The 13,463-nt window shown below is 46.0% G+C and overlaps 1 protein-coding gene across 5 annotated transcripts; it reads right to left on the bottom strand.

Annotated features, from left to right (window-relative positions):
* Positions 1-6,542: 6,542 nt before the first annotated feature.
* Positions 6,543-12,542, bottom strand: STMN1 (stathmin 1). Of its 5 annotated transcripts, none has more exons than XM_065577145.1 (6): positions 12,428-12,536; positions 10,859-11,015; positions 9,997-10,066; positions 9,045-9,217; positions 7,783-7,974; positions 6,543-7,338 (listed from the first exon to the last, which is right to left on the bottom strand). In XM_065577145.1, exons 3-6 carry the CDS (start codon positions 10,007-10,009, stop codon positions 7,270-7,272), a joined length of 447 nt encoding a protein of 148 aa, XP_065433217.1. In that variant the 5' UTR covers positions 10,010-10,066; positions 10,859-11,015; positions 12,428-12,536; the 3' UTR covers positions 6,543-7,269. The 5 variants fall into 5 exon arrangements, with proteins under 5 accessions (XP_065433217.1, XP_065433218.1, XP_005302106.1 ...); XM_065577146.1 differs by lacking the exon at positions 12,428-12,536 and adding an exon at positions 11,783-11,872; XM_005302049.5 differs by lacking the exon at positions 10,859-11,015 and having other exon boundaries at positions 12,428-12,542.
* Between the last annotated feature and the right edge of the window lie 921 nt (positions 12,543-13,463).

Below are 13,463 nucleotides of genomic sequence, written 5' to 3'. Positions count from 1 at the left end.
CAGCCGGGCGGGTGAGATGCCCCGGGGGGGGCGGAACGGGGCTGCAAAGAGAAGATGCCAGGAGCTGAAGGTGGCAGGAGAGGGCTGCGGGGAAGGGCCGCCCCCTGCAGCTCTCCCTTTTCCTGCTCGGACACTAATTGCCCTAAGAAATTATTTTAAGACCAGCCGTTTTAATCGCAGCCTCAGGGTGACTCTGACAAGGACTAAATCTGCCTCGATCAGGCATGGGGGATTAGGGGCGTTTCTAGAAATCGGAGTGTTTAAATTTTGCAGGATGGGGAGGGGATTTAAGATCCTTGAACCTTCCCCTTTGCCCGTGGCTAGCAGCCCCGTCAGCCTGTATTTTCTCCATGCAAACGAAGTGACCATTGCATTATTACTGACACCTCTTTGTTTTCAAACAGGCAGCTTCCAAAGTCTAGTGAGGGGCACTTGCCTTCCACCTGAACACACACGTCTCCCACCCTCCCCAATGGCAACCCCAGTCCGGATCCTTCTCAAAACCGTGGCAATCTCCCACGTTTCCCAGCCCAGCTGAGCTATCACATTACAGCGATGGCTTTTCTGGAGCCCAGTATGTTGGGGCAAACTCTTTTCACTGGGTTTTTAAATATTGATTAATTAAAACGTATGACCATTGTCTTTACATGGCGATCAACATCCAATCACACTGGTGTAGCTTCGGATCAAGATTTAAATAGGCCCACTCCCAGGGACACCTGCCTTTCTGCACCCGGTTCTTCAATAAAATATAGCTCTATGATATGAACCTTAGTGTAGCACTTTCCTGCAAATTCCCTGCTGTTTTCATGACACAGCGCTATTTGCATCCCATCTATAAAATAGGGTCAGTAAAACCACACAAGTAGGTTATGAGGTTTCACTCATTGTCAGTAAAGAAATTTCAGGTGACATAGGAGTTGACAAAGGTTTTGTCTACTGTTTTATCAAACAGGAGTCAGGGAGCAGTGAAATATCAGACTGCTGTATCTCTGATCTGAATTCATCCCCAAATGACCTCTCAGCTCTCCCTATTTCAGACATTTTACCTCGATACCCAACCTGTTTCTGCCATGAAAAACACTTTAGTAGGACTATGAACATCTGTCAGTATCTGTGAGATCAGGGTGTTAGAAGTGCCCAGTGCATCTGGGTACCATTAAAAACCATTAATGAAATACAAGACCTTCAAAATAGACTCAGGTATGGAGGATGTGAAAAGTGACCCACCGAGAATCTTTAAAAATTTGGCTTGTGAATCTTTTTTTGCTTCTTTATGATGGATAAAGAGCAAGTTTTTGTTTTTTGGCTTTGGAAATATCAGAAATGTCAAGTCTGGTCTTCTCTGGTGTTGGCAAAACATTTATTGGATGCCTCAGAGGATGTGTATTTTACACTGAAACACCTTAACTTACCTTGAAGGCTTGGGAGTGTTTCTTTAACAACGACATCCTTTCTCCAAAATGTATATTAGTCGAACAGGTTAAATAGTTAAAGAGGTGTTACACTTGAAAAAAATGTTTTAAAAGTATGATTAAAAATTCCTTCCCTTCTCATTTGCTCAGCTTTCACTCTCTGGACTTATAATTTCACCAGATTTCCAATCATACTAGATCAGGGGTTTCGCGGGCCACATCCCTGCGGCCCGCCAAGCTCCCCGCGCTCCCCCCCCTCGAGTTATTTTATGTGGCAGCTAAGCTCCCTGGTCCCCAATGTTTGGGGCCGGGTCTCTCCCCCGGCCCCACCTGCCACCCCCACGTGTCTCCCCTGAGTGTCCCCTGGGCTCATTTGCTGCCCCTTCACTGCCCGGGAGCCTGCAGCTCATGCTGACTCCGCTCCGCTCTGCCGGCTTCCGGCATCACCTGCTACTGCAGGGTCCTAGTGCCCCCCTCCACTATGGCCAGGGCAAGCTGCCCTTCCCCTTCCCTTCTGCCCTAGTTCTGAGCCTCTCCAATGCCCCAAACCCCTCACCCCTGCACCCCCTCCTATCCCCAAACTCCATCCCAGAGCCTGCACCCCAGACTCCCTCCCCCATCCAAACTCCCTCCCAGAGCCTTAGGCAGGTGGGGGTGGAGTTTGGGGGAGGGCAGGTTCTGGGCACCACCAAAATTTCTACAAACCTGCCATCCCTGAAAGAGGCAGAGCAGGGGTGAAGTGTTGGTGCAGCCCAGTGCAGTGGGGGGGCTTTAAGAGAAGTAAATCTAACTAAGTTCGTGTTTTGTCCTTTGAGTGAGGTGCATTACTGTTGGTGGCGCTTAGCACTTTCCAGGGGGGAGAAGCAGGGAGCTGCGCACTCAGGGGAGGAGGTGGAGAAGAGACGGGGCAGGGGCGGGGCCTCATGGAAGGGGTGGAGTGGGGGCGGGGCTGGGGGCAGCGAGGGGGAGTGTCAGTGATGCGGCCCTTGGGCCAATGCACTAGTCCTCATGTGGCCCTCGTGGTCATTTGAGTTTGAGACCCCGTACTAGATCCACCCAGTGCAGACAGAACCCGGATTTCTATTTCTATTAGGAAAAAACTCCTTCTAGGTCTTCTTTATACATCATAAAAAGGCAAAACAAGGTACAACCCCCTTTTTTCCCCCTTCACAAGTCACCTTTAACATCATTTAAAATTCAGTCAAAAGCCAGCCTAGACAGGTAATTCTTACCTGCCAAATGCAGGCTCTAGGGCAGTAGCTCTCAAGCTTTCCAGACTATTGTACCCCTTCAGCAGTCTGATTTGTCTTATGTACCCGCAAGTTTCACCTCACTTTAAAACTATTTGCTTACAAAATCAGACATAAAAATACAAGTGTCACAGCACGTTATTACTGAAAAATTGCTTATTTTCTAATTTTTACCATATAAGCATAAAATAAATCAATTGGAATATAAATATTGTACTTACATTTCAGTGTATAGAGCAGTATAAACAAGTCATTGTATCAAATTTTAGTTTGTACTGACTTTGCTAGTGCTTATTATAAACTAGGCAAATATCTAGATGAGTTGATGTACCCCCTGGAAGACCTCTGTGTATCCCCAGGTGTATGCATACCCTTGGTTGAGAACCACTGCTCTAGGGGAATGGCCAAAGAAAAGGTTCCTGCAATATCCTCAATTAAGAATACTCAGCCATCTGTCCTGGAGAGGTAGGAACAATAGCAAGTATGTCAAAGCCACTTATAAAGGAACATAGATCTTTCCAACTGGGGTTGCAGACCATTTTGGGCTCTCTAAATCATAGCTAGAGCCCCTGTGTAATCCATAATTTGGTGGCTATGGAATTCACCCCTTGATGCATAATTGTGCTCCAGAATCTGAGCTTGCATTTAAAAAAAAAAAAAAGATCTTTGTAGCACTCATTGTTGCAAACATAACCCTGAAAACCTGAACAGAATAAAGGCTTATCTACACAGGGAAGTAGCTATTCTGTACTACCTCCCCATGTGTACGCTTAATCTGCAGTGAGTGCCTTTATATAGTTTAGCTTAAACCACTTTGGGAGTGTAATAAACTGAATATGCAAAAAGCCACTCAGCATGGAATAAGAGTGTACACATTGGGAACTAGTGTGGAATAACTATCATGTTTTAAATTCACACCCTAGCTTATTTTGTAATAGCTTCTTAGTGTAGACAAGCCCAGGACCTATATCGATGCAGTGACATCTTCCAGAGTCTGTGGACAACTTGTATCAATACCTGAAAGAGGTGAACTGGCCTGTTCATCTGAAATGAGTTAACTCTAAAACCTAAAGATGACATTTTAAATCCCAACATGGATAACTATTTCACAGATTGCTGTAGCAAAAACATCCAGCTAATGCAGTGGTTCTCAAACTTTTGTACTGGTGACCCTTTCACATACCAAGCCTCTGAGTATGACCCCCCTTATAAATGAAAAATAATTTTTAATATATTTAACACCATTATAAATGCTGGTGGCATAGCGGGGTTTAGGGTGGAGGCTGACAGCTTGCGACCCCTCATGTAATAACCTCACAACACCCTGAGGAGTCACGACCCCCAGTTAAAGAACCCCTGAGCTAATGTATTTATTCTACAATCCCAAATTGCCATCCATACCAGTGAAGGGGTCAGCCACAAATGTCCCCTACTCAGATGTCTAGCTTCCCCTGACAATCTCTATGATGTAATTGGACATTATCAATGCAAAAATCTGTGGTATATTGAAAACTGAAAATATGAGGGCAGCATAAAATAAACAACATGAGAGCTTACAATACTGGCTATATTCATTTTCATAGTTAATCCAATAAAAAACACATCACAGCCTTTTCCTACTTCTCAAGCCATAATTCTTCTAATATGGACCCAAGAATTATTATATAGCTTTGTAGTTTCATAGATGTTAAGGCCAGAAGAGAGCATTAAATCATCTAGCATGACCTCCTGTATACTACAGGCAATTAATATTCAGTTATACCTGTAATAAGCCCAGTAACTTGTTTGGCTAAAGCATGTCTTGCAGACAGGCATCACCTTGAGCTGAAGACATCAAGAAATGGAGAATCCACCTTTCCTTGGTAATTGGTTCCAATGGTCAGTCACCATCACTGTGAAAAAGTGTGCCTTATTTCCAACTTGAATTTGTCTGTCTTAACAAAGCCTGGTGCTCTTTACAGGCTGGCTGGCTAGCCTTTCACTTTTTCCAGATGTCTTCTCCCTTTATTTCTCTCCCCTCGTCTTACCTGTTCCATCCTCTCTCTCCCTGTAATCCATTACTTCACTTTTCCCCTCACTTGCTGTGTCATCCTCTCAATTCCTGGGTCCCTCATGTTTTAATTCCCTCCTCAAATTCCTTTATTACCCACCCTTCTTTAAAGACCCTTTTCTTCCACCAGTCTCCTTCTTAAGATGGAATGAGACTAGTTCAGCCATATCCCCCTTGTGTTGTTCCTTTTGGATATAACAGGATCAGGGTTAGGTATGACCAGATCTTTAGATATGGCACCAGGGCCCATCTAGCAACCTACTACAGGACATAATGTTGAGGTTATAGTTGGTGGTGCTCTTCTTCACAGCATGGCACTAGGCTGCTGACAGGGTTGGGCTTTTTCCCTAGCTGAGACAAAATCAATGTGATGAATACTTTGGGATCCTCTGACATTTCCCCCCCCCCCCCCAAAAGTGATGTAGTGTATATCACGAGAGATGCGCTAGACTGGTAGTTGCCAGATCTAGGGTTCATTTCTGATTGGCACTGCTATGTGAATTCAGAAAAGTCACTTTGCCTCTGCTTCTGTCCTGTCTCTTTTATTCTTAGTTTTCCCCTCCATTGATGGAGTAGCACCCCACAATACTTGGACTAAATATGCAGAATAGATTCTTGATCTGATCACATCTGACCTGACATTATTATACATGTAATTGCTAGGAGCCCCAGTCATTGACCAGGGTTTCACTGTTCTAGATATCATACAAACACTGCACAAAAACAGTTCACATTCAGAAAGGTTTCCATATTAACAGCCCCCAGAAAACTGGAGGAGCAGCTTGGAATTCGGGTCAGCAATTTAAAAACCTAGATCCCTGGCTCAGCCATCACACTATCTTCAGGACATCAGAGGCCCTGTGACTTTTATTCCCATAAAGCAGAACTGGATTGTGAAGTGACTGTTGCAATAAGACTAAACAATAAGAGCAACAAATTAAAAAATGGTGTCCAATTTTGAGCTCTCAGCTATTTTAGCAGTGCTGACTATCCAAAATTCCAGCTGAAGTCAGTGGAAGCTGTTAGTGCTCAGGGCCTCTGAAAGTCAGGCATTAGCAGTCTCACATTTGGTACCTGTGTCATCTCCCCCACCTTGCCTCTTACAAGCTTCAGTGGTAAGAGTATATGGTGTCAAGCTATTCAATAGGTACTCCTGTGTTTAGCTAGAAAAGTTCTCTAGGATAAATTATAGTACAAGCCTGACTAACAGGGTCTCAGTTAGAGAATGAATCCTACCTATGTCTAGGTTGGAGACTTTATGAGCATATAGCTACTTACATGTGCTATTTGCTGTTATTCCTTTACCTCATAATTAGCAGTATTCATTCACAAGTGTATACAAGATCCTCCTAGAATCTTTCACTTTGGAAGGAAAGCTACTGAGCTAAGTGAAATAATGGCCTTTCTCCAATTAGACTGGCATGAATTGAATAAGGACAACACATGATAGCTAACATTAATTAACAAAGTAGAGTTTTGGGGGACTATTTTGTAAGGATAGCGATTGGAGTTGGGTGCTTATCTCTCCCTTAAGTTCTAACTACTGTTAGAGTTAGAATAAGCTATTTTTTACTCACAAAAAGTGTAGCTCCTCTTAATTAGTAATAGGTGTAGATTGCACTGTACCAGTTTCTGTACATGGTAAGTAGTGGAAGTCTCGATAAGATGCCCATTTTTAAATTTAAACCTTTTTGTCATTGGATTAGAGAAGTGCAAGAACTGTGTCAAGTTTGAAGTCACTCCACAAAGCTGCATGGTGACACTTGGATCGTTCTCTTAGTGTTTCCAGAAAAGTTGTTTTTAACATAAAAAGTCAGATTACAGTCATGTGGTAACAAGGGTTTATTTGTTGAAGTGTCAACATCCAGAGGGAGGTGGTTTTGAATTGTTTAAACAAGAACCATAACAGCTGACAACTGCTGAGGTGCCACAACAAAGCTCTTATTGTAAGATTAAGACAATGAAGACAGCTCTAGGGAAAAGGATGCCATACACTACAGTATATCCAGTAGCTGGGTGTAAGAAAAGCCTGAAGCAGTGTGCTTTTTCTTTCTAATGTTAAAGAAGGTCTATTTTAGACAGTCATCTATAAAAGTTGGATTTTTTTAATGCATTGTCAAACTAGTTTCAGAAATAATTCACTTGTGATAATAGCACTGTGCAGCTTTATTAAGTCAGTCAGTTACAGTAGTATCTTATAAGACTGGGACAGAGTCAGATTTTGAAGTGTAACATATTCAGCATGGAATAGTATACTACATATTCCTTTCACAAACATGTCTTACAGAGCTTATACAGTACTAGCCATCAGCCCAGTAGCAAGTGCACTGGAGTAGAAAAGGATGCAACAAGAAGATAGCTACACTGGAAAGACAACACTTTAGAAAAAGTGAAACATGTAAGATCTCCCCTTTAGTCCCCAAAGCAAGTGTACAGTTTGGATCTAACTATACAGCTCTACATCAGTTTTCTAGAAATTCAACAAAAAAACCCACTGGCCAATACAGTCTTTGGATATTTAGGGGGAGGGGGAGAGTCATTTTCCAGAATGAAGTCAGTCAGTTTCATTCTCGCCAGGTTCTTTGACTTCTTTGTTCTTTCGTACTTCTTCAATATGCTTGTCCTGAAGAAAGGAAAGGTGATTGAGCGATTAGTTGTTTGAATTAGTCTACTAAAGAAACCAAGACTCTAGGTTTGTAGCAGCCCTCATGTCTACACTTCAGCTGCCACATCTTCCAATTCCACCTTCACATCTGACCCCCAACTGATGGGATGAATTGTAGCATATGCCACGGTTTTGAAGATCAGTGACTTCTTGCTTCCTTTTTTAAAGTGATAAATTCCCTCCAGTCCCTCTTCCCAACAGAATTACTATAGGTCTTTTGGGGATTTAATAAGATATACAATCCTCTTTAGTGTGGAAACTGACCAAAAGATACACCCCCCCCCCAGACGTCTATTTAGACAATTAACCAACTAATGGCAAAGTGGGATATGTTTAGTTGGTTAGCATAGAAAAGAACATACAAGAGTTCTTCCCAAGTGGGAATTAGAACTCTACACCTACTTTCTCCCTCAAGCGCTCCAGTTTAGCGGCCATTTGTGCCTCTCTGTTTTCTTTGTTAGCTTCCATTTTGTGGGTCAGCTTCTCTTCTGCCATTTTGCTGAAGTTATTATTTTCTTCAATTGCTTTCTGAAGAACTTCTTTTTCATGCTCTCGTTTCTCAGCTAATTGCTTCAAGACTTCTGCTTCATGAGACTAACAAGATAGACCATGCATGTTTAGACACAAGACAGATGAACTATATAGCAAGGTCCCAATTGTAGTTGTCTACATTGGAGACATAACATTTTTTACTGACTATTTCAATTTGTGATTGTAGTCTTTTAACACATATCAGGCACAAATCCCTAGTGCTTTCCTTCTCTACTTGCCCAGATTCCACCACAGTTGAGTACACAAGAAAATAAGTTCTTGCAGTTAAGTATAAGAATCTGGTAAACTAGATCACTTCTGAAAGAAAAAGGGCACATTGCTGCCAAGTTTTCTGGATGATTCTATCCGCCTCCAGTCACTGTATGTTTTAGCATGAACCCATGGACACTAGAGACTATGCAAAAATCAGATGTTATGTTTATGTTAAAAAGCCTTTGCATTTATCGCCCTCCTAGTTATAATTAGGCATTTGAAGCCGCATCTCAACAGCAGGTGTCGTGTCAAGTCCAACTTTCAACCATGGACTTCGTATTGGGAGTTTCAGAGATTTACCAATAGCCAGATTTTTCTGGGAGAAGGAGTCCAAGACTTTCCCCGTGAAGTAAGAGGTAGGAGAAGAATTAGATGGAAGACAACCTTTCAATAAACTTTAGGAGATCACACAGTAGCATTCTCTCTCCCTATTAAATGTCCCACCACCCCCATGTTTGGGACAACCCTGAAAGGTCACTTTAGGAATGAAGTTCAGGTCTTGCAGATATATTTAACACAACTGAGTAAGAGCTTTAGAAATTCTACTGCAAGCCATTTAACAAGCAAACATTCTCCTGCTCTTTTGCAGCACTGTGCTAACATGTGAGTAGCTAGCTGGTTGTCCAAACTAACAAGTGCCTATATTAAGATTAAGAACAGGAGTACTTGTGGCACCTTAGAGACTAACAAATTTATTAGAGCATAAGCTTTCGTGGACTACAGCCCACTTCTTTACTCTGAAACCTATATTAAGATTGAAAGTCCTGCAAGTTTAGATTTATCAGAAATGGGGTTTATTTGTTTTTTTAAAGTGAGCTTTACCTGACTGGCCCTTGAAGCTACTATTACTTTGGATTTACCTTACGTCTCTCTTCTGCAGCTTCCAACTTCTTCTGAATTTCTTCCAGTGAAAGATCCTTCTTCTTTGGAGGGGAGAGGGGAAATTCTGGGACTGCTTCTTTTGAACGAGGACTGAGTATCAGCTCAAATGCCTGCCCAGAGGCACGCTTTTCCAGCTCCTTCACCTGAATATCTAAGAGAATGACAAGACACATTGGTACTTAGAGCCAACTTAAGTGTTGACTTTGCGTCATTACACTGGATTCTTAGATTTAGATAATGCAGCTGTCTAATGAAGCAAGAGTTTAAAATAAGCAGATTAGCCTGTTTAAGCAGCAGCATAAGCCAACAATACACTTGTTTCTTAAGTCACATAGCCACAACAGTATCGGTGCAACTTTTACACATGAATTTATCCTCACAACATCCTAGTTAGGTAGGCAAGTATCCCCACTTTATAGATGGAGAACTGAAGGACAAAGATTAAATTGCTTGCCCCAGGTCCCACAGAAAGCTGTGGTAGAGCCAGGCATTGAACGCTGGTCTCCCAAGTCCCAGTGCAGTGCTTTAGCCGGCAGGCCAGCCTTCTTTCCAGAACTTCAGACTAGGTTTCTCAGGACAGAGCACAAATGGCTCCTAAACTCCTGCAGAACTGACTTGTTCTGCTTATAGGATTTAGGGCATCACATCCACATTTTATAGTCACTTTCATCAACCATACCAGATAGCACATAAATGAACTGAAAGCCATCTGCTACCTGACAAAGCTTTTCATGAGTTTTCACACGCATTTAATTTAAAGTTTTCTTAACCCCCGCATTAAGAGACGGGAGAATAGTACTTTGCTCACTGCTTATTTAACATCAAACTTAGGTTAGTGAAGAAACTTCCCTTTCATTCAAAATATTTACAAGTTATTGAGAAGATACAATACAGGAATATTCAATAAAGTGTTCTTAACACATTACATACCAGAAGAAGCCATGACTAAGAAGGTAGACACCAGAAATGTGCTCTGGAAAGACTCCAATCAGTAGAACCCCTAAGTAATTAATAGTCATTAGTTCTTTGAGTAAATAACCATAAGAGTTAATAAAAAATTGCTTTACACACCAGAATGCAACTCCCATCAAAATCCCTTTGTGTTACAATAAGAGAATACTGAAGATGCATTAATTACTACAGCCAGATAACCCTTGTGGTCCCTTCTAACTCTATGATTTGAGAGTTTGTGGCCAATTTAGGCAGTTGGAGAAGTTTCCGCTATTCCAGTGCCTCTAGGCCCAGTTGATCTCCTGAATATTTTCAGTCCTTGTTTGCACTTCAAAACTGCAAAGGCCACAATGTAAGTGTTTAGTCCAATAATTTCTCCGCCCTGACAAAGGGCTACTAATCCTGCTTTTTCACCAAAAATTAAGTCACTTCATAAACTGAGGAAAGTAACATTTTAAATTTTAGGGGTGGCACTGTAGTCCAAAGGAAGTGGATCAGGACAACAGCCGGTTCCCAGTTTCAGAGAATTGGGGTGACAATTTAGGCTAAGACTACAATGAGACTAGTCATAAAACAGCTGTCTCTCAAGATACTTTAAGCTTTGGTTGTGCTTGTGCAGATAGCCATAGCATAAAAATAAGGGAAATCTGATCCTAGTACCCATCTACTGAAGAGAAACCAAGCCACATTATATAGCACACTCCGAGCATAACCATTTTGTAACACTTAGCTCTTAGAGTCATTTTCCACCCATAGATCTCAAAGCACTTTACAAAGGTGGACAGTATCATTATCCCCATTTTAAAGTGGAAGTGGAGGCACAGAGGGGGAAGTGACTTACCCAAGAACCCAGCAGTGCAGTAACAGAGCCAGGAATAGAACTCAGATTTGAGTTCCAGTCCAACATTCTATCCAGAGGATCCACTGGATACAGGCCAGCTACAAGTGCCTCAGTTTACCCATGTACAAAAATGGGTACAGTCCCACTGATGTTGACTCTGTTTAGAATGGTTATTTAGAAGTCATTGGATGACAAGCACTACATGATACTCTGCACTTTTAAAGATAGATAGCTGAGCCATTTTCTTTAATGCCAGATTAGGATAGCCTCACTAACATAAGAGTAGAGATAATTTCAAAGCCACAAAAGCATGACTGATCGTTGACGTGAGTGAGACAGCTATGAACAGCTGGATTGTTAAATAGGGAAGATCAGAACCAGATCAATAGCTACAGATAGGCAAGGACTGTGAGCCTGGAGTAGTAGGGCGGGGGACCCCCTTCGCAGGCAAGGCAGACCGACAGGGCTCTGGAAGAGTAATGGGGTGCAGAGTAATGGTGGAGCAGTCTGGCTATTGCGGGTAAGCGGGGATGTGGGGGGCAGAGCGAAGAGCAGCGCGCGGGGCAGGCTGTAGCTCGTGGGGGCGGGGCAGGCAGATGCCCCATCTAGCCACTCAGAAGCGAGCGTGACGCAGGGCTCCCTCGAAGCCCCTCCCTCGGCACGCGCGTTTCAAACAGCACCGAATTCAAACCGCTGGAGAGCGCGCGCAGGGGCTAAGGGGAGGGGGCGGGGCTAACTGTAACATCCGGGCACCTGGGTCCCCCTCCCCATCTGCCCCTCCCGCCCGTTTCACCTGATCGGGGCCCCCGCTTTCCGCGCGCCAAAGGTCCTCACGCGGCAAACACTGCCGCCGGGGAGCCCGCCCCGGCTCGGCCCCTGCCCTGCGAGCTCCGGGGCTGATTCGGTCCCTTCCGCGCCCCTCACCTCGCAAGGAGGCGGCCGCGGTCCCCACTAAAGCACGGAGGGCGGCCGAGCTCGCTGGGCGCCGCCCCTTCCCCGCGAACAATGGGGAAGGTCCTGTCAGAGGAGGGAGGGGAGCGGGGACAACCGCCGCTGCCTGAGCCTGATCCCACCCCCCTCTCCACCTCCGTAGGGAACCGCCCCGGGCCCCCCGCCCACGGCGGCGGGGACAATAGAGCCCAGCCGGAGGGAGGGGACGCTCCCCACCCCGCCCCCCGGGGCATTGTCTCCCACAGCCCCGTCCTCTTTGTCAGCCCCGCTCCCTGCGCGCCGCGACTCCGCTGGCGGGGACCGGCCGCTCCCTTCCCCCGGGGAAAGCGCGGAGCCACCGCCTCGCCCTGGCGACAAAGCGGCCGCGGCCCCTGACGGAGACTGACCCACTTCCGCGCGGCGGAGGACACAGCCCCCCATTGGCCCCGACCGTCCCGTCCCCTCCAGCGCCGAACCGCACCGTGGGGGGGGGGGGGGGGGGAGTCCCTCCCGCGACCCCCGCCCACCGACACCCACCCTCCCGCTCCCGCCACCGTGCGCTCCCTCGCAGGCACCGACCCGCTACTTCCCCGCGCCTCTCCTAGGCGCTGTCTGTCCCGCTCCGCCTCGCTCACCCACCTGCTCCGTCCGCGCCGCTGGCCACACTCAGCTCCAAACCGACCTGCGGCTCACAAAAGCGCCAAACAATGGCACGTGACCGGCCCCGCCCCGCCCCCATTGGCCGAGAGCGGCGGCACGTGTCGCCCAGCGGGGGGCGGAGGGGGCTCGCGCGCCCCCTTCGCCTGGTGCATCGTGGGAGCTGTAGTCCACAGAACAGGGCGTGGGGGAGGGCCGGGGCCGGACCCGGGGGCGGTGAAGGTCCTGGGGCCAGCAGGGGCTGGGGGCCAGGACTCCAGGGTCTGCCCCCGCTCGGCTCCTCCACGCGCACCCCGCCTCTGCCTCACCGTCCCCACGTGTGAAATGGGGATAACGGGACTCCCTTTGTCTCCTTCTCCCACCCCTGTCTCTGCCTGGGCTAACGCCCCGAGCAAAGGCTCCGTCCCTCCAACCGCTCCCTGAAACCCCCTTGTCCTGGGAGGATCCCAAACTCCGAGCCACGTGCCAGCCCCAGCCCTTGCAGGGTCAGCAGCAGCAGGAAGGCTCTGCCCAGCGCTGGGGCTCCCAGGCTGTCCGGGGCTTTGTCCATCTTTCAGGCGGAAAGTGCTCGGGGCAGGGACAGATCAATGCTACAAGGTGCTGAGCGACCTCAGCTCCCCCCCGGGGTGCTGCAACCAAATGCCTTTCTGGGGAGCAGGGAACTCAGTGGGAATTGAGGCTGCTCCGACCCATTTAAAAGGGGTTCTCAGCACAGCAACACACCCTTTTTGTGCCTTGCGCGTTGGGCTGGGATTTAGCCTAATGAATACCTAATTCAGAGGGGAGTAGTTCGGCTTCATTCGCTAATGTATGTAAAATGCTTTGAGAAACCTTCATGGGAGATGCTACAAAAGGGCTAATTATTATATGCCATGTGCTGTCATTTGTATGAAGCCATAAATGTACCTGTTACTTCAATGCAAGTCAAATACAGGAAAGAGAAATCAGAGTGAAACATGTGCCCCCAAAACAATTTACAATCTAAAAGTACCAAGAGGTAGTATAATATGATAAATCC

This window comes from Chrysemys picta, chromosome 23 (genome assembly GCF_011386835.1).
Source record: "Chrysemys picta bellii isolate R12L10 chromosome 23, ASM1138683v2, whole genome shotgun sequence".
NCBI lineage: Eukaryota > Metazoa > Chordata > Testudines > Emydidae > Chrysemys > Chrysemys picta.
The sequence above is the reverse complement of the archived record's forward strand: the minus strand, read 5'-3'. Positions and strand labels throughout refer to the sequence as shown.

Bases quoted from the DNA above. Each gene is read 5' to 3' on its own strand.
- STMN1 (XM_005302049.5), bottom strand. The intron at 7,975-9,044 runs GTAAATCCAAAG...CTATCTTGTTAG, and splicing joins CTGCAGAAGAGAGACGTAAG to TCTCATGAAGCAGAAGTCTT. The intron at 7,339-7,782 runs GTAGGTGTAGAG...TCCTTTCTTCAG, and splicing joins TGGAGCGCTTGAGGGAGAAA to GACAAGCATATTGAAGAAGT.